This window comes from Nuphar pumila, chromosome 5 (assembly GCF_984573655.1).
Source record: "Nuphar pumila chromosome 5, dmNupPumi1.hap1.1, whole genome shotgun sequence".
In the NCBI taxonomy this organism is placed as follows: Eukaryota; Viridiplantae; Streptophyta; class Magnoliopsida; order Nymphaeales; family Nymphaeaceae; genus Nuphar; species Nuphar pumila.
The window spans coordinates 21,417,969-21,439,922 of record NC_143253.1 but is presented as its reverse complement, the minus strand read 5'-3'; the positions used below and the strand labels follow the sequence as shown (position 1 = coordinate 21,439,922).

Sequence of the window (21,954 nt, the reverse complement as noted above, 5' to 3'; positions counted from 1 at the left end):
GAATGGGAAATGAAGAATTTTAAGATCTTGTCTTGGATTTTCTCTTCCGTTGAAACAAGGATTAATGCCAACATTATAAAGTTTAAAAAGGCTTCTCACGCGTGGGAGTATCTTGAGAAGATGTATACTTCTAGGGACTTGTCCCATAAGTATTATCTTCAAAAGAGAGCGTTAACTCTTGTTCAAGGTGATATGTCTATAAGAGAGTATTTTGCAGAACTCTCTTCCATTTGGGATGAGCTTGCCATGCTTGAACCCAAGTGGAGTGGAGAAGCCATAAAGCTTAGTCATAAGCAATTATAAGAAGACCGATTCTTTATTTTTTTGAATGGGCTAAGGCTCGAGTTTGAGCAAATAAGATCTTCTCTCCTATCCTCTTTTACCTCTCCCTCTCTTGAAGATGTCTTAACTAAATTAAGTGGAGAGGAAACCCGTATGGGCATTAGCAAGCAAAATCCGTGTGTGCTTGCAATGTCCACAAATCAAGAAGAATGTGATGGTGTTAATGCCGTTTCTAGACCCGGTATCAATTTAAGAATATATTGACCTCCTCATTTTAAGAATCAAAATCAAGGTAATCAAGGATGAAGAAGAGATTATAGCAAAATCTCGTGTCACTTTTGCAAAGAACCGGGTCATATCAAACCGGTTTGCCCAAAATGAAAGAAACTTCTAGCAATGACAACTACATTTCAACCATTCAAAGAGGAATCTTCAAAAGAAACTCTATCTCTCAATCAAATTGTGGAGGCTCTTCAACCTCTTCTAAAGGGAGCTATTTCCGCCGCCGTCGTATCCACCTCTTCTCCTCCAAGTAAAACTTCTTGGCTCTTAGATTCAGGTGCATCCTTTCATATGACCCCAAACATTTCATCTCTTTCCGAGTATTCTAAAAATGTGTCACCTTCTTTTGTTTCAACCGCGGATGGTACTTTTTTCGAAATTATGAGAATTGAAAATTTTAAAACCCAAAACTTCTTTATTCCAAAAATTAGACTTATATCAAAATTAAATTTAAATTTGCTTTCCGTTTCTCAACTCACGGACCTTGGGTGTAACATTTAATTCTCATCTAATAAATGTTTAATACAGGATCACCGGTCTGGGAGATTGATTGGGGAAGGTTCTAGGAAAGGAGACTTGTACTATGTGGACTTTCTTCAAATTCCTAAAAACACCTTTTGTAATGTGACCCAACATAAAGACATAAATGTTTGGCACAAGAGACTTGGTCATCCCAACATTACCAAGTTATCCTATCTGAAGTATACCTTTTGAACCAAGAACTATGTTTAGTACTAAACCTTTTGAAATTATTCACTCGGATGTTTGGGGACCGACACCTGTCATATCCAAAGGTGGTTTTGCTTACTATATGATTTTTGTGGATGATTTCTCACGATATTGTTGGATATATTTTCTCAAACATAAGCATGAAGTTTTTTCATATTTTAAAACATTTCATATGATGATAAAAAATCAATTTAATAGTAATTTAAAAATATTTAGGACCGATTCCGGAGGTGAATATCTCTCTAATGAGTTTAAGAAATATTTTGAGGATTGTGGCATTGTCCATCAAAGATCGTGTCCTAAGACCCCACAACAAAATGATTTGGCCGAAAGAAAGCATAGGCATATCATTGAAACCACTAGAACCCTTCTCATTTCCCAAAATATTCTTAAAAATTTTTGGGCCGAAGCGGCTCTTGCTTCCGTCTATCTTATCAACGGACTTCTATCCAAAAATTTAGATAAAATTTCTCCCTTTGAGATTCTATATGAAAAAGAACCCGATTATAATAGGTTGAGAGTTTTTGGTTGTAAGTGCTTTGTTCTTACCGATAAAAATGATAAACTCTCACCAAAAGACATTCCTTGTGCTTTCCTTGGCTATTCGGAAACCCAAAAAGGATTTCGATGTTATGACTCTAAGAATGATAAATTATATGTTTCAAGGAATGTAACTTTTTTAGAAAATGATAGTGGTTTTGAAAAAAATGAATCTCATTTAGAAAATGTCAATTACTCTTTTCTTTTTGACCTTTTATCTAAGGATGATGATATCTCTAGTGATGATGAATCAACATATAATAGTGAAAATGAAATGGTTGTGATCAACAATAACTCTAACCCTTCTACCCCTCAAAAAGAAAATGTATCTAGAGAACCCATCACTTATTCTCATAGAGATAGAAGCACCTTTAGCAGTGCTATTGAACTATATAGTGAACCTAGTGAGACTATTTCCACTCATGATTCCCATCCTAGGAGAACTAAAAGAACTAGAAGGACTCCCTCTAGATTCGTATCTTTTGATTCTTTCTCTCCTAAATATCGAGCTTGTTTGAGTGCCATTCATTCTTATTTTGAACCAAATTTTTTTGGAGAAGCCAAACAATATACTGAATGGAGAGAAGCCATGGAGAGTGAACTCAAAGCTTTTAAGAACGCTAACACTTGGGAATTTCAATCTCTTCCAAATAGCAAGAAAACTATAGGATGTCGATGGGTGTTCAAGGTCAAGACCAAGAGTGATGGTTCTCTTGAAAGGTACAAGGCTCGTCTTGTAGCTAAAGAGTACAATCAAGAATATGAAATTGACTATGAAGAGACATTTGCTCTAGTAGCTCGTATGGTTACTGTCAGATGTCTTATCACCATTGCTTCAATTCGAAAATGGAATATTTACCAAATGGATGAAATGCCTTTTTAAATGGAGATTTTAATGAAGAAGTTTACATGGATGCTCTACCTGGTATGAAAATCCTTAAAAATAAAGTTCTTCGTCTTCGTAAAGCTCTTTATGGACTGAAACAAGCACCCAAGGCTTGGCACGATAGGTTTAACAATGTAATGACTGAAAATGGTTTCACTTCATGCTAAACTGACACTGCATTGTTTGTTAAAAAATCTGATGTAGGGATTGTTATATTATTGTTATATGTTGATGATATGTTAATAACATGTGATGATATCAAAGAAATCAAGAGCATTAAATCTATTTTGACTTCAAGATTTGAAATATTAGACTTAGGATTTCTGACATATTTTTTGGGAATTGAGGTTGCCTATTCTCACAGAGGCTATTTTCTGTCTCAAACTAAACTTGCTTGTGAGATTCTTGACAGATCAGGAATCACAGATGACAAGGTCTGCGAAACTCCTGAAATAGTAGGTTCAAAGATAAAGATTGATGATGGGATTCTTCTAAAAGATCCCACACCTTACTGACAACTGGTTGGATCCCTAACGTATCTCAGCATTACCAAGCCTGATATTTCTCATGCAGTACATGTTGCTAGTCAATTTCAACATGCACCTACTACAATCCATATGAGCGCCATCCTTCGCATCATCAGATACATAAAGGGTACAATAAACAAGGGAGTATTTTTATCTTCTACGTCTGAATTAAGTTTAATTGCTTATACTGACTCTGATTGGGGAGGTGACACAAATAACCGTCACTCCACCATTGGTTTCTGTATTTTTTTAGGTGAATCATTAATCTCTTGGAGATGCAAGAAACAACAAAAAGTTTCGCTTTCATCAAACGAAGTTGAGTATAGAGCCATGACATCTACTACCATGGAGATTGTTTGGATTCGCAACTTGTTGGAAGATATGAATATTCAAGTTCAAGGGCCCACAAAATTATGTTGTGATAATAAAAGTGCAATCTACATTGCCAAAAATCACACATTTCATGAGCGCACGAAGCATATCGACATGGACTGCCACTATGTTCATGAAGAATATTTAAGAAAAACCATTGACCTTCCTTATGTTACATTAGAATATCAACTGACAAACTTCTTTACCAAGGCGCTGTGTTCTCCAAGATTTAACTTCTTTCTTGGCAAACTTTCGGTTGTGTCACCCTAAGTTTGAGGGGGAGTGTTAAAATATTATGTCTCTTTTCACTGTAAACTGAAATACCCATCAGGGATATTTCAGTCATTTTACTCAATAGGCGTCAGCCACCCTGATGGACTAACATTTTTACTTTTTCTTTTTTTATTTACTTTTGCCTTTTACCAAGGCGCTGTGTTCTCCAAGATTTAACTTCTTTCTTGGCAAACTTTCGGTTGTGTCACCTTAAGTTTGAGGGGGAGTGTTAAAATATTATGTCTCTTTTCACTGTAAACTGAAATACCCATCAGGGGTATTTCAGTCATTTTACTCAATAGGCGTCAGCCACCCTGATGGACTAACATTTTTACTTTTTCTTTTTTTATTTACTTTTACCTTTTACACCTTTTTCTTTTTGACCCTTGTGAAAGGGACAACTCCATATAGCTGTTGGAGCTGCCCCAACAATCACAAATGTGACCGTTGGGTGCAGCTCCAACAGTCATATTGAGCTGCCCCATGTGGCTTCTTTTTGCATTATAAATAGGCCTTAGTGGCCCTTGTAAACATATCATTTTTTGTGACTGCATATGCAATAACAATGCTTTTGTAAAGCCCCTCTTGGGAACTTATGAATTGAAGTTCATTTTGTTTCATGCTTTTGTGCATGTGTATCCGTGCCTTCGTGCACTTTGAGTGTTCTCCTTTGTGCCTTTGTGCACTCTTTGTATTTCTTGTATTGTGGTGTTACACACAATCTCTTTTTATATAGATTTTCACATGAGTGTCATCTGAATATGCTCCTCCCAATCTGTCTTAGGAGCGTGCATTAGGGATCATCTCCTTTTATTTTTCATAGGCAATATGGGGGATTGCCCTTGTCGGATTCAAACCTAAGACCCTGAGTTATGATAGTGCGACCTTACCATCCATCTATCTCATTCGATCCCGATCATCTCTAATTTATGTATTAAGAATATGTTATATTATTGTCTGCTCAGAGTTGCCAGTCGAGGAAGCGGGAAGTGATTTGGGAAGCAGAAGCGGTAAATGAGACAATTCTAATTTTTTTGGAAGCAGAAAGCATGAGACGACTTAGAAGCGAAGCGAGAATAATCTCGGAAGCGAGAAGGAAAACGAACTGAAAGCGAAGAGGAAACAAAGAGGGAAGCAATCGAATTTTCCTGATCTTGGGAAAAAAAAAATTGTTAAAGGCTCCAAGCCCCCCCAAAAAGAATACTCACTTCCTGATTTTGGGAAACGAGCTTCCGCATAAATTGGAAGCATGGTTCCCATTTAAAAGGGTTGCTTCCCCGCGCGTTTCGGAAGCGACGTGTTTTGCACTTCTGAAATGCGCCCTCGAGTCCTATAGCGTTTCTGCCTTTCTGGTAACCCTGGTTCTGCTATACTATTTCATCAGTTTACTAGATCCTTTATGCTGGCATGTAGGAAACACACATTGAATGCATTAATTGCGAAGTTTACATCACTATCTCTCACGCTTTCCTCTATCCTGCCTGATTTAGTGGATAGTTTAAAATGATGGTGAAGGAAACTTAGTCTGTATTTCTTTTTCTTGATTTGCTTTTGTTCTCTTAGGATTTGTTCACTGTTGCCTCTTCTAAGTTCTACTAATGCCTTTGTTTTTCATTCAAGGTACTATCCTGTTTGACATGCTTCTGACATTTTCCACAATGTCACAATATGATGTTTCTTTTACATTGGTTGAGTTGCTAGTTTGTTTTAAAACCTTGAAATATGCCTTATTTCTGGATCATGGTTTGAGGTATCCTTTTTTTTCTTGGGTTTCAGATGACATGTGTCCGCTTGATGGAGGTCCTTCCTGTCATTTTTGAACAGCTCATAAATTCTGAACTTGTCCATTCTCCATCATCAAAACTCATCTCTTCTGGACCCTTTGACTTCAGATGGTTGCATGATCTGATTGAATGGGGAAAATCATCACTTGTTGTAATAACAAAACATTGGAAGCAGTGTCTTATTTTGTTGCTTAATTTGTTCAAGAGCTTTTCCCGTGCCTATTCCACAGATCTAATTGCAACAATTGAGGAGCTTGTATCCTGTGGTCAGTTTTTTTTTTTGTTTTTCCAATTCAGAAGTTTCTTGTGATCTTTATCTTGATCGTGTTAAGTCTAGCTTGTTTTGTTGGTTCTAACTGCAGATGCAAATGTAATCAGTGTGCTAGAGGCGCAAGTATCCCGTCTTTCTGTCTCGTGCATACTGTTGAAAAAAGAAACATCAAAGCAGATTATTCAACTTCTCAAAATTCTTTATGGGGAATAAAAAAATTGAGCAATAAGGTTTCTACACATGCGTCTGCTGATATGCGTGCCTCTGATGCAGTGGTGAAACCTGCAAAACTGATGAAAGATGAGGTGATAGTTCTTTCAGATGACGAGGCAGACAAAACTATTAATTTATCTGAGGTAGGTGGATTTTCCTACACCCAATCAGGGAAGCTGATATCAAAACAGAAGATTTTTGATAAAGACATCTTGGCAGAGGACCATGGTACATGTGCTTCAAAAAATTCACTAGATACTTCTTTGTTAGCAAAAGATAAAGAAAACTCTGAATTTCTTTCCAGAAAGGTAGACAATGATACATCAGGGATGAATTTATCACCAACAGGTTCTTCGTTCATGGACCCAGAGCCTGCTTTGCATAAACGCTTAGCCAGTGAAGGTGAACTCCTAGATAGGTTTGATGCAAAGAATGTTGACAGATTGGGATCTTCCATCAAAGCGATGCCTGCATGTGATACTATTGTTGACAAAACCATCCACAAGGGTCCTCAAATGTCCAAGGTTGAAAAAGCAGAAGTTGTCATACAAAAGTCTTTATGTGCTGAAGGTGATCCAGTCATATGTACTCACAATTCTGAGGGTCGCCAACAGTCAATGCTGTCTAAATTTTCTATAGTAGTTCCTAGAAGGCAACTTATTCAACTTAAAGTGCCTTCAGAATGTAAAGTTGGTAATCTTCGCAAACAAGAAAGTGCTATCAAAAGGTTTAAGCCAGTGAGGCTTGATGATTGGTATAAGCCAATTTTAGAAGTTAATTACTTTTCGATAGTCGGATTAACTGCTGAGAATACAGATGAGAATGCAACTATGTTGAATTTGGAGCCGGTCCCTACATATTTCCGTTCTCCTGCTCATTACATGGAAATTTTCCGACCATTGGTGTTGGAGGAATTCAAAGCTCAGCTGGGAAAGTCATATAGGGAGTCATTTTCATCTGATGAAATGTGTTCTGGTAGTCTTCGTGTGCTATCAGTTGAAAGGATTGATGATTTTCATCTCATTCGATGTGTTCCTGATACCTCTGAATCCTCATCATCTAGAGTTTTTTATGAAAATGACCTGGTTTTGTTGACAAAGGAGCCCTTTCGGAATGCCTGCCAAAGCTTTCATGTGGTTGGAAAGGTAATAGACTTCCCACTTGTATACTTCTATATCATATTCTTTGGAAGTATCTGTATCTAATATGTTTATGGGCGATGAAATTCAGGTGGAGAGACGCGAGAAAGACAACAAAAGCAGGTCAAATGTATTAGTTATTAGGTTCTGTTTTTCAAGCGGTTCTACACGTTTAACCAAAGCAAAAAGACTTCTCACTGAACGAAGCAAATGGTGTATAACTCGGATTATGAGCATTACATCTCAAGTTCGAGAATTCCATGCATTGTCTTCATTGAATGAAATTCCAATATTGCCAATTATATTGAATCCATGTGATTCAAAAGCAAGTCATGTTGATTCTAGAAGCACAAATTTTGGGAGACTTCCACAACCGATGCAACAGAAATTGAAGTCATCATTCAATGGCAGTCAACTCCAAGCTATTAGTCTTGCTATTGAAAGGAGTGACTCAGCAGTAACATCTGGATTGTCACTTATTCAAGGGCCACCAGGTTTTACCTTCTTTGAATTTCTTGTGACATATTTGGAAGTAATTCATGTTTAAGTGAAATAGCTAATTGTTGATAAAAATTTTTCTCTTTCAGGAACAGGGAAGACCAGAACAATTGTTGCCATAGTAAGTGCAATACTTGCTTTAGATGCAACACAAAAGATCGATCAAACAAAAGAACTAAGTAGCAGTGGTGTAAGAGAAAGTAATTCAAAGCGTCTGAGTAACCAATCTGTTGCGATTGCAAGGGCGTGGCAGGATGCTGCCCTGGCAAGACAGTTGGCTAAAGAAGAACTAAGAATCACAACTGGGCCAGTTGAAAGTTTTAAAAGGAAAAGAGTGCTTATATGTGCTCAATCTAATGCAGCAGTGGATGAACTAGTATCAAGAATTTCTCAGGATGGCCTTTATGGAAATGATGGCTTGATGTACAGGCCTTATTTGGTTCGAACAGGCAATATGAAAACTGTTCATCCCAGTTCCATGCCATTTTTCATTGATACATTGATTGAGCAACGTTTGGCAGAACAAAAGATGAATGAGTGTGACACAAAAAATGATTCAAGCGTGGGTTCTACCATACTTAGATCTAAACTGGAAAAGTTAGTGGAGCGTATTCAGTTTTATGAAGCTAAGCGTGCAAAGTTCCAAGATGCAAATTCAGAGTTAGAGAAAGGGACTGATCCAAGAGACATGGGTCTTAAAGATGGTGATGTACCTGAGTCGTCTGAGGCAGCAATAGAGGTGATCTTGCAGAGACTTAATGCAGAAAAAAAGGCAATCTACCAAGACCTTTCGATTGCCCAGGCTCGAGAAAGAAAAACTTTTGAAGACAGCAGAGCGCAGAAACTCAGGTTACGGAAATCTATTATAAGGGAAGCTGAGATATTGGTGACCACTCTTAGTGGATGTGGTGGAGATATTTACACAATCTGCTCTGAGTTGATTTCCTCAAATCGGTTTGGAAAACCTTCTGAGGACTTCTTGTTTGACACAGTTGTGATTGATGAAGCTGCTCAAGTATGATTTATTATATATGTCTTACTTCTGATGCACATCTGCATAGACAAATATACACATGCAAAACAGAAAAATCCACACACACGAACACACACACACACGGACACACACACATTATATTTAAAATATATTGTAGTTGTGAATCGTGATATCATACAGTGGTAACCTTAAAGATGTGTATACCACAAGATTCATTTTTTAAGATTGTGACAAATCAATGGTTCACATTTCATAAAGACAAGGATGGTTAAAAAATGATATAAAATATCATGTTGGAATGAAGTTTAAGGCATGAAAATACTAAATACTACATGCTAAACATGATACAAATGTTAGTTTGCTTTTGAAGATTATATGTGTAAACAAAGTGCGTACCACCATAAGTTATGGTGGTTCAGTACCATGATAAGAGCACCCAAATATATATATATATATATATATATATATATATATATATATATATATATATATATAAAAGTGTAATTGCGGATGCTAAATAGGCATCAAACAGGTGGACATGCAGTCATGCGCCACGCGTCTGCCCGTAAAGGCATTAGTGGCGGGTCACGACCGCCGCTAAAGATCCCTTTTGCTTAAAAAAGTGTGCACCCCTACATGGGCATCTGATGACCTTGCTCGATTACCTTTGAACATGGTCTTCAAACCATCGCTTAAGGGGGCTCAACTTACCTTTGCACAAATGCTTTGGGATGCCCAAGCTAGTTGCATAGGCACTCCTCCCATGCCCCCTATCAAGTTAGTGCTCCAGAGTGATAAAAAGGTGCACAAGCAAAAAATGACAGAGATTGAGATGCTAAATGTGAACTCCAAGTAATCTTCCTGCCGTGTTCAAGGAGAAGGTCCTCCAGATGTGCTTAGTCTTCAATATATATGCATTTATGTATTTATGTATGTATATGTATGTATGTAAGTATTTATGCTACATATTTGCTATTGTCTTACTATGTGTACAGTCTAGTTACTATGTGTACAGTCTAGCTGGAAAATTATAGGTGCAAGTAGATTCCATTCAATCTGACCTCATGGATGTGTTTATCATGGTTTGTTTGCTAGGGATCACACTATAGATGATCTTTTGTCAATGTAAAAGTATGAGTTTTGAGTCATGAAATTTTGATACATTCTGGGCCATTGATTTTTTATCACATCTATAAGGTTAGGTCTACAAAAAAAGTGGAAACAAATATTGTTTTTTACTAGATTGCTTGTGTAAACAATTATAGCGTGCACACACACACACACACACACATATATATATATATGTGTGTATGTGTGTAGCTTCTAGACCATTTATCCCCAAGACCATCTCTATCACGGGCCTATTTCTTCAAGAGGCCAGTGCGGTGCGATGGTCCTTCGTTTACCGCTGCAAAAGCTTTGACTATAGAGAGTACAAGAGAGCGAAAGAGAAGAGAGGGAGAGAAATTGCAATCACTTGAAGGTAGTCACAACGAGGGTGAACAAAGAAAGCTCAACGCATTTGCATTCATTCACTATTTTGCCCACAGATTCATTATAGTTCAGATCTACGGGCTAACCCTTTAGGGTATTGATCAACCTGAACCAAAGTACAAGGGTGACTCAGAGAAAGTTACAAGTGGCTCAACACTTACATCATGACTCAACCAAAACAAAACAGACTCTAGATACAACTCTATAAAGTAGGTCAGAAGGGAACAATCTCATTCCTCTTTAATAAACATGCTTGTGTTTTTTGCTTAATCTAATCCCATAGATGTGATCTCTATGATTTATTTAGTAAAAAAACTTGTATTAGTTTGAACATTTTCCATGTTTAGATGTGTTTTTAACTTAACAAAAAAGCTCAACAGTTCATATTACACAAAAAACTTGATTAATTAAAAATCAAGTATTCATGTTAAATTGATTCAATCCAAAGCATGACTTTTAGTGAACAAGTAATGATAAACACATCTACAAGTTTGGATTAAGCAAAAAACACTGCAAGCATGTTTTTAAAGGGGTTTGGGACAGTCTTGGAGATAAATGGTCTAGAAGCTACACATCTCTCTCTCATGAGAGAGAGAGAGAGAGAGAGCGAGAGAGAGAGAGAGAGAGAGAGAGAGAGAGAGTTTTGATTTTTATGTGTTAAAATTTGACTTCAATATAATGTTTTATGCCATTTTTAAACCATACATATCTTCATGAATTGTGTTGTCCATTTTTCACCATTTCAAAAATCGAATTTTGTGATGTATTGAACATGGTAAAACCTCTTAACGTAGTGAATATGGCTAGATCCATGCAAATAAGAGCATGTACCACTGTATGGCTTCAAGGTTCAGAACCAGAGTTGCCAGTCGGGGAAGCGGAAGTGGAAAGTGAGGTACTTCCAAAATTTTAGGAAGCGCGAGACGACTTAGAAGCGAACCATGAATCGTCTTGGAAGCGAACCGTAAGCGACCTAGAAAGCAAACCGAAAGCGACATAGGAAGCGAGGAGGAAGTGCAAAAAGAGAAAAAGTAAGAAAAATAAAAAAACACAAAACAAAAGAAGATGTGAGCTTCCCCTAAATGGGAAGCGCGCTTTCCAAATTTTTTTGGCCCTTCTCTGCACGTTTCGCGCTTTCGAAACGCGTTTCCCCATATTGTATGGCGCTTCCGGTAACTCTGTTCAGAACCACCATATGTTTTCTTTGTGCGTGTCTCTCTCTCTCTCTCTCTATATATATATATATATATATATATATATATAGAGAGAGAGAGAGAGAGAGAGAGAGAGAGAGAGAGAGAGAGAGAGAGAGAGAGAGAGAGAGAGAGAGAGAGAGAGAGAGAGAGAGAGATGTCATAAGCAGTTATTTTCCTAAACATTCTAACAATACAAAATGTTTAACTATAGCTATATATATATTCATATATATATATAAATATATACAATTATGTAATATGCAATGCCATAAGGGGCATTTTTGTCTTTTTATCCTTGTAATAGTGTATGTCCATTAGGGACAGATTTGTCTTTTTCTGTTATTATTTTTGTTATTTTATAATATTGTCCTTTTGATTTAATGTATGGGCTTTATCTTCAAAAGACCATAGAGTCGTTGGGATTGCTCTCAACAGTTATATTTATAGGCCCTTGGGAGCTCCCCAAGGCCATTCAATATGTATATATAAGGGGTGTACCTCCCTTCAACTCGATGCTTTTCTTAAGCATTTGTTAATCAATAAAGAATTTTTTTATGTTGGTGGTGTTCTATTGATTGGCCTTTTGTAACCATTGTATGCACTTTTGTGCTTTTGTGTTTTTGTATTGACTTTGCTTTGTATTGTCCCTTATTGGACTTGTATTTGTGCTCGAGCACATTGTATTTTGCATTTTTGCTTGTTTCATTACATGGTATCAGAGCTTCTTGGGTTCCTAGACCTCAGAATGTGGTGCTCATGGTGATTAAGGGACAAAGTGTTCATGGTTGGTGTAATCGTGCTTGTCTTCCTACCTTTCTCACTTTCTCTTTATGGAGCAATCAACAAAGATTGAAATCTCTTTCAAACTCAATGGGACTAACTATATGATGTGGTCCGCCGTAATAGAGAACCACCTCAAGAAGAAGCAACTTTGGGGGTACATGATGGGTACTACTCCTGAGCCTGTACTAAAGTTCACCAAACTTGAAGGAGGCATAGAAAAGGCTCTTGAATGCGAAGATCGAACTAAAGCTATTTACAAGCATCAAATGAAGGTAGAAGATTGGGAGAGCAACCATCCTAAAATCGTAGCATGGTTCATGAATAATGTCGATATTAAGATATGTGCCAACATTGTCAAATTTAGAAAGGCAAAAGAGACATGGTTCTTTATGAAGGGTATGTATACCCAAAAAGACCATGTAAGACAATATTTTGTGCAAGAGAAGATTAGAACTACTAAACAAGGGGATATGAGTATCCAAGGCTACTTTAGTGCCTTGTCCTCTTTGTTGGATGAGTTGGCACTCCTTGAACCCAAGTGACTTGCCGTCGCGAACGTAGAACTTCAAGTTAGATCTTCCCTTCTCCATAGATCTTCTTGTATGCCTCTAGAAGATGCTTTTGCCAAAATATGCCAAAGAAGAAACTCGTCTTAGAATGACTAAAATAATAAATGAAGTATTGGCTATGACTAGACTTGATAACAATTTAAGGACATACAAGCCTCCACATTTTAGGAGGCAAAACAACAATGGAGGATCAAGAAAAATTATTTTCCACTACTGCAATGAACTAGGTCCTGCCTAACCAACATGCCCTAAACTCAAATACAAGGTGGCTTCCATTGGAGAATCCACATCCAATAAGGGTGAAGAGACAAATGGAGATCTTAAAGATAACATTAGTCAATTGACTGAGGCATTCCAACAATTTCTAAAGACATCATCTTTTACTTTGGGTGTCACTATTGCTTCATCATCTCCTCTAAGTATGTGCTCTCGGATTCTCGACTCGGGGGCTTCCTTTCAAATGACTCTACATGAATGTTTTTTCTAATATATGCATTAACTCAAATTTACCATGTGTTTCAAACGCCAATGGAACACCTTTGAAAATAAAAAATATTGGGACTTTAGATTCTAAAAATTTTTAAATTTTTTTTATTCAAAAAATTAGAGTTGTTTCTAAATTAAATTTAAATCTTTTCTCTGTTTCTCAAATTTTTGTCCATGAATCTTCTCATCTAAAGATTGCTTCGTACAAGATTTCCATTCAAGGAAGTTGATTGGGCAAGACCATATGATAGGAGATCTTTACTTCATGGATTTTTATTTCTTTCATCCAAATCATTTTGTAATTATATCCAAGATAAAGATATTGTTACTTGACATAAAAGACTTGGACATCTAAGCTTATCAAAGATATATCTTTCCCCTTTGTGGAAAAATTTTGGAATGAAAAAGATATTGCTTGAAAAGATTGCATTCTTGGGAAAATGAAATCTAATTTCTTTATAAATAGAACTTTATTTCTAAAAAACCATTTGAGTTAGTGCATTCGGATGTATGGAGCCTATCCCCGATCATGTCTAAAGGTGGCTATTCGTATTATGTTGCATTTACTGATGACTTCACTAGATATGTATGCGTTTATTTCCTTAAATTCAAATAAGATGTTTTCTCTTTTTTTTTAAAGAATTTCACGTGATTGTTAAAAATCAATTTCAAAGTAATATTTTTATACTTAGGTTCGATTCAGGTGAAAAATATATGTTAAAAGATTTTTCAAAATTATTTAAAACAAAATTGAATTTGTCATCAAAGATCTTGCCCTAGAACCCCTCAACAAAATGGGTTGGCAGAAAGAAAACATAGGCATAATATAGAAACCGCTAGAACCCTACTTATCTTTATATATATTCTTAAAAACTTTTGAGCCGAAGCCGTCTTGACTTTAACTTATTTGATAAATCGAATGCCTTCGTCATCTTTACAAAATATTTCTCTATTTGAAAAATTATTTTACATGACATCCGATTTCAAGCTATTACATATTTTTGGTTGTAAATGCTTTGTTCTTACTTATAAAAATAATAAGTTATCTACAAATGCCATTGAGTGTGTATTTTTTGGGTATGGAGAAAATAAAGAGGGTATAAGTGTTTTGATATTCGAAACAACAAACTATATGTCTCTAAGGATGCAACTTTCTTGGAAAATGAGAATGGTTTTGATAAAAAGTGTGAGAGAAAGTAGGCTATTTTTCTGTATGATCTTTTACCAAAGGAAATACGCGGTTCTTATGAAAATTATCCACAAGGATTACCCATAGAAGAGTTCACACTGAAATGAAATGGGGATCTTCGAAAAACGAGCTTATTCACAAGGGCAAGTGTCAAGAATGACACTAAAGTATAACCCTTAAAAAGGGTATAACTGGAAACAAAATAAAAATAAAAATAAAAATGTATTCTTTATTGATATGAAAAACCAATTGCTTAAGAAGCATTGGAATGAAATACGAGAGGGGCTGCACCCCTTTATATACACAGCTGAAAGAGGACTTAATAGAGCTGTAGGACACAGTTCAACAGCTCTATTGCTAGTAAAGTCTGGACAGGACTTGACTAGCAACCGTCATTCTAGTTCAAACTGAACTAGATGACATAAAGACAAAAAATAAAAATAAAGAAAAAAAAATTACAGAAAAGAAAGAAATGAAAAATATATTTATATATATATATATAATAATAATAATATAATATTATATATATATATATATATATGTACAGTTTTACATTTTAACACTCCCCCTCAAACTTACGGTACAATGAGCGAAAGTTTGTCTAAGAGAAGGTGAAATCGGGGAGTAGCGAGAGGTTTTGTAAAGAAGTCTGCTAATTGATATTCTGAAGTGACATATGGCAGATCAATTATCCTGTGTAGATATTCCTCTCTGACGTCGTGACAATCCATTTCGATGTGTTTGGTGCGTTCGTGGAATGTTCTGTTACTGTCAATGTAGATCGCACTTTTGTTGTCACAACACATTTGTGAAGCCTTTGTTGCTTCAACTCCCATGTCAGCAAGCAGTCGTCAGATCCAAACTACTTTCATGGTCGTGGTTGTCATGACTCTGTATTCAGTTTCGGTGGATGAGAGAGATATCTTCTGCTGCTTTTTACACCTCCACGAGATCAATGATTCCCCTAAAAAGACACAAAAGCCAGTGGTTGAGACCACCTCCCAAATCAACATCAATATATGCAATTAAATCAAGAGAAGAGGAAGATAATAAAAGTCCTCGTGAAAGAGAGGACTTGATGTATCTGATAATACACATGACTGCTCCTATATGAACAGAAGTAGGAGCATGTTGAAATTGACTTGCTGTGTGAACATGTGCTATATCTGGTCTGATAATGGATATATAGGAAAGTGCCCCGACAAGCTGTCTGTAAGGAGTAGGGTCTGCAAGAAGTTCTCCATCATCAATCTTCATTTTAACATTAACAACTTCTGAAGTGTCAACTTTCTTATCATCAGTAATACCAGACCTGAAAATAATATCAAAAACAAGTTTAGTCTGAGATAATAAATATCCTTTAGGAGAATAAGCAACTTCAATGCCTAAAAAATATCTCAACAAGCCCAAATCAGTCATTTCAAAATGAGATTTAAGAAGTGTTTTGATTGTTTCAACTCTCTGTTTATCGCTTCCGGTGATGATCATATCATCCACATATAGAAGAAGCACAATGATCCCTACATCAGAATTCTTAATAAACAAAGCAATGTCAGTTAAATAAAATTGAAAACCAATATCAATCATAACACGACTAAACCTATCATACGAAGCTTTTGGTGCTTGTTTTAGTCCATAAAGAGTTTTTTTTAAGCGAAGGACTTTACCCTTAGGAATACTTAGACCAGGAGGGGGTTCCATGTATACTTTTTCAACTAGCTTTCCATTTAAAAAAACATTTTTGACATCCATTTGAAAAATAAACCATTTTTTGATAAAAGCTAAGACAATTAAGGTTCGAACATTTGTCATACGAGCCACCGAAGCAAAGGTTTCTTCATAATCAATCCCATATTCTTTGACATAACCTTTGGCTACTAAACGAGCTTTATATCTTTCAAAAGTACCATCACTTTTGATTTTAATTTTATAAACCCATCGACATCCTATAGTTTTCTTCCCTGGAGGAAGATTTTGAATATTCCATGTAGAAGCCTTTTCAAGTGCATCTAATTCGGCTTTCATGTCTTCTATCCATTTGATAACATTTTTTGCTTGAAAATATGTGGATGGTTCTTCATATGAGTGAATTAATGCAATAACTACCCTATATGTGGGTGAGAAAGACTCGTATGATACAAACTTTCCTGGAGGCCTCGAGACTCGGGGTGATTGTCTAGTTGGAATGTTAAAATATTTTTCAAGTGCACATGGAGGATTAGACTCTTGTCGCCTGGAATATTGAATACTAGTATCTTTATGAACTTCTTCATTTTCAACATTAAGATCAATAATTCTTTGATCATCATCAAAGTTACAGTCAAGGTCATATTCATCAGATGTTGATGTTAAATCTAGCAAAAAGGAGTACTCAGTGACGTCTTTTGATTTTCTAAAATCAAAGAAGCTCTCCTTTTCAAGAAAGGAAACATTTCTAGACATATATAGTCTATTATTTTTGAAGTCAAAACATCTATAACCTTTTTGTTTTTCAGCATATCCTAAAAAGGCACAGGGAATCGCACAAGGAGAAAGTTTATCATTTTTGTCAGTAAATATGAAACATTTGCACCCAAATATTCTTGGTCTAGAGTAGTTTAGAGAAATGTTCATAAGTTTTTCAATGAGAGTGATATTTTGTAACGAAGAAGATGGCATCCTATTAATGGGATAGGTGACAGTTAAGGCAGCTTTTGCCCAAAAGTCTTTCTGGACTTGATTTGCTATTAATAAAGTCCTAGTGGTTTCTATAACATGGCGATGTTTTCGTTCTGCCAGTCCATTTTGTTGAGGTGTATAAAGACAAGATCTTTGATGTGTGATGCCATGCAATTTAAGATAATTTTGAAAATCTGTGGATAAAAACTCTCCCCCTGAATCTGTGCGAAAAATAGTAATATTATTTTGAAACTTGTTTTTAACCATATTATGAAAAGTTTGAAAGTATGAAAATACTTCAGACTTATGTTTGAGAAAGTAAATCCACGTATGTCGGGAGAAATCATCGACAAAAATAACATAGTAAACAAATCCTCTTTTAACAATTACTGGTGCATGACCCCAAACATTCGAGTGTAGTAATTCAAGTGGTATTGATGAGAAAAATGTTCTGTTCTGAAATGGTAATCTTTTCATTTTGCCGAGAATACAATCTTTACAATCAAATGATTCAGAGTTACAAAATTTTCCTAGATTTGGAAAATGTTGGATTTTGGCTATATGTGGGTGACGAAGTCTCTTATGCCACAATTCCAACTCTATTTTTTGAATATTATAACAAAAAGCTTTCTTCGGCATTTCCAAAAAATCTATGTAATAGAGTCCTCCTCTATGGCCTTCCCCAATCAGCTTGTCTGACTGACGATCCTATACCCAATAACCATGAGAAGAAAAGAAAATATTACACCCATAATCAGAAATTTGAGATACAAATAAAAGATTTAAATTTAATTTGGGAACATGTCTAATTTCTGGAATAGAAAATTTCTTTGTTTTATAAATTTTTTCAAAATTTCCTATTCCTTCTATTTCAAGAGAAGTCCCATCAACAGTAAAGACCTTTGACACATTTGTTTTATTTTTAACACATTTGGATAGACTTTGATTATTTGGGGTCATATGAAAAGATGCACCATAGTCAAGGAACTAAGAAATTTTACCTGGATCAGAAAAAGATGAGGTTGCTGTGGTGGTTGAAGCTTCAGATGAGTAAGAGACACCTTTGATGAGAGGCTGAAGAATCTCCATTAGTTGAGCAAGGAAAACTGGTGTATCCTGATCTTTAGGCTCCGATCCAGCAATTACAACTCTTTTTTCTCTCAGCTCTCCTTAAGTTTGGGACATTGTGGCCTGTAGTGTCCCGGTTCATGATAGTGACGGCAAATACCTTTCTTCTTATCATAGTCACCATTTTGTCAGTTAAAGTGAGGAGACCTATATGATCGAACATGATTCCCTGGTCTAGACACGGCTAAAACGGAATCATCTTCAATTTTTGAAGAACCTTTCCAAAGACGATTTTCTTTCATTGTTAACTCTTCAATAGTTTCAACCATAGAAGGAATTTTTCCCTGGCGAAGTAGGGTCGATTTAGTGGTTTCAAATTCCGGCCTTAATCCGGTGATGAACTGGTAAAAATGTTCAACATCAAGTCGTTTCTGACGAAGCTCGATGTCTTCGGCACAATGCCACTTTGGTTCTAAAATGGAAAGTTTTTCCCAAAGTTCGGACAACCCATTGTAATATTCACGAATAGTTTTGTCTCCTTGTGTCATCATTCAAACTTTTTCTTGGAGGTTGCACACGTGTGCAATATCTTTAAGGGAATACATATTCTTAAGGTATTCCCATGCCTTATCGGCATGATCAAATTTAGCAAGACTTAAGCATTTTTTAATGTCAACGCTATTGATAAGCCATGACATTATCTTCGCATGAGATATTCTCCATTCTTTCCATTTCTTCTAGTATGAGGCAATAACCTTGATTTTCTCTTCTTCCGATAGAGAGACCTCTTTATCTCCCTCTTTTTTAGTAAGAGATAGCTTAGGTTCCGAATTGGAACCATCCATAATCCCCCATAGGCCTTTTCCCCATATATGGTGCTTCATGATTGAAGCCCATGTTACATAGTTCGTATCGCTTAGTTTCATAGGCACGATGGTGGCTTTATCATTGTCATCCATCGATTACAAGGAGAGAAAGAATATGGATAGAAGAGAAACAAGGAAAATGAAAAAGAAAGAAGAAAAAACAATACAACAAGATGTGAAATCTTCCCCAATGAAATGATAAAACACTTCTCTTCAAGTGGCAAACACTTTTGCAAACAGGCACGAAATCCAAGGCAGCTTTTCCTTAAGATTTAGTACTTTCGCAGCTCTAATACCATGAAATGAAATGGGGATCTTCGAAACACGAGCTTAGATTCACAAGGGCAAGTGTCAAGAATGACACTAAAGCATAACCCTTAAAAAGGGTATAACTGGAAACAAAATAAAAATAAAAATGTATTCTTTATTGATATGAAAAACCAATTGCTTAAGAAGCATTTGAATGAAATACAAGAGGGACTGCACCCCTTTATATACACAGCTGAAAGAGGACTCAATAGAGCTGTTGGACTATGTCTGTCCAACAACTCTATTGCTAGTCAAGTCTGGACTAGATGACATAAAGACATAAATAAAATTAAAGAAAAAAAATTACAGAAAAGAAAGAAATAAAAAATATATTTATATATATATAATAATATAATAATAATAATATTATTATTATATATATGTACAATTTTACATTTTAACACACACAGGGGTATAAGTGTTTTGATCTTCAAAACAACAAACTATATGTCTCTAAGGATGTAACTTTCTTGGAAAATGAGAATGGTTTTGATAAAAAGTGTGAGAAAGAGAAAGTAGGCTATTTTTCGGTATGATCTTTTACCAAAGGAAATACACGGTTCTTATGAAAATTATCCACAAGCATTACCCATGGAAGAGTTCACACAAGGATTACCCATAAAAGAGTCAACCCTTAGGAAATCCAACCGAGTCTTCGTTCCACCAAATAGGCTTGTGTCCTATGAATCTTTTTCTCCAAACTATATAGCTTGTTTAATAGCACTCTATTCCTATCATGAGCCATCACATTCTAATGAAGCAAAAGATTATCCTCATTGGATTGAAGCTACGAATGTAGAATTAAAAGCACTTAGAAAGGCCAACATTGGGGAAGTAGTTAGTCTACCCTTAGGAAAGAAGCCCATATGATGTATATGGGTATTTATGGTCGAAACTAAAAGTGATGAAACTCTTGAAAGATACAAAGATAGATTAGTTGCTAAGGGTACGTTCAAGAATATGAAATTGATTATGAAGAGACTTTTGTACCAGTAATAAGAATGACTAGTGTTAGAACCCTACTAACCGTTGCCTCAATCCAAAAGTAACCCATTTATTAATTAAATGTCAAAAATGCATTTCTCAATGGTGGACTTAATGAAGAAGTATACATGGATCCTCTGCGAGGGTTTGTGATGCAGCTGTCTTGGAGGAGGCGTGAAACAATGGCCACCGTGAAACAGTGGCCGAACTCTTTATTAATCTCAATAAGGATGTCGATAACAGAAGGAAATTCAATAACAATTAAAGAATGAAAAAAAAGGAAGCAATAGGCAGAAAGAAAAACAGGAAAACTGCAGAAGGTAGAAGACGACTGAAGTTTTAATATTCTCTGCCTTCACGCAACCCTAGACAGGGCTTCTTAAAGACTATTTACTGGACCGGGTCGTGGGTCCAGATTTGGATCCGACCCATGATCCGGGTCAGTATCTCTTCGCAGCTGGTTCTGGGGCGTGCGAGCTCCACCACGCCTGACGTAGGTGTGCAGGGGTACCTCCCTGCGTCGTGGCTCCGTCCCTGCAAGTGAGTCATATTCACGTGGTCCTTCATCTGCCCTGTGTGGTGGATCGGGTGGCACGATGGGCCTAATCGGGTCCTGCCCTGCATCAGTTTGGTATTGATAGAGGTAAAACTTTTAAATTAAAAAAGTCTTTATATAGACTTAAGCAAGCCCTTAAGGCTTGATATGATAGATTCTACGTTGTTATGATCACTTTGGGATTTCATTCATGCTAAACTGACACTGCTCTCTGTTAAAATATGTATATATATATGTACTTATATATATATATTCGTATATATATAAGTATATATATACATATATGTATATATATACAGTTTCCCTTTTATTGAAATACGCGATAGGGGTATTCTTGTAAAACCACATGTACAACAACAACAACAACAACAACTACGCCTTCATCCCAAAACAATTGGGGTCAGCGATATGAACCAAAAAAGGAATTCATTTTGGGTCTTCCACATGAATCCTTTTCCTCCAATCATTTCTATCCAACGCCATGTCCTCGGTGAGGTTCAAAGCATTCATATCCTTTCCTATCATCTCCATCCAAGTCTTCCTAGGCCTACCCCGACCTCTTTTAACTAATATATTTTCCCATTTCTCCAACCTTCTAACTGGAGCATCATTAGGCCTTCGCCGAATATGTCCAAACCACCGTAAACGATTCTCTCGCATCTTATTTTCAATGGGTGCAACACCTACCTTCTTACGTATCTCTTCGTTCCGAATCTTATCTTTTATTGTATTTCCACACATCCATCTAAGCATCCGCATCTCAGCTACACTCATTTTTTGAATATGATGTCTCTTGGCAGCCCAACATTCCGTACCATATAGTAAAGCGGGTCTAATAGTCGTCCTATAAAACTTTCCCTTCAACCGCAATGGCATTCTACGATCGCACAGCACTCCAGTAGCACTTTTCCATTTCATCCACCCAACCTTTATCCTATGATTTACATCTCCATCAATTTCTCCATACTTTTGAATGATGGATCCCAAATATTTGAAATAATCATTC

At 36.2% G+C, this 21,954-nt stretch overlaps 1 protein-coding gene across 1 annotated transcript in view; it reads left to right on the top strand.

The window, feature by feature from the left end:
• Positions 1 to 21,954, top strand: part of LOC149837069 (uncharacterized) — a 126,473-nt gene that overhangs the window by 58,067 nt on the left and 46,452 nt on the right. Inside the window, exons 14-17 of the mRNA XM_090007960.1 lie at positions 5,668 to 5,945; positions 6,038 to 7,304; positions 7,390 to 7,792; positions 7,886 to 8,811. Coding sequence (XP_089864086.1) covers positions 5,668 to 5,945; positions 6,038 to 7,304; positions 7,390 to 7,792; positions 7,886 to 8,811 — 2,874 coding nt within the window. The remainder of the gene's footprint in view (positions 1 to 5,667; positions 5,946 to 6,037; positions 7,305 to 7,389; positions 7,793 to 7,885; positions 8,812 to 21,954) is intronic.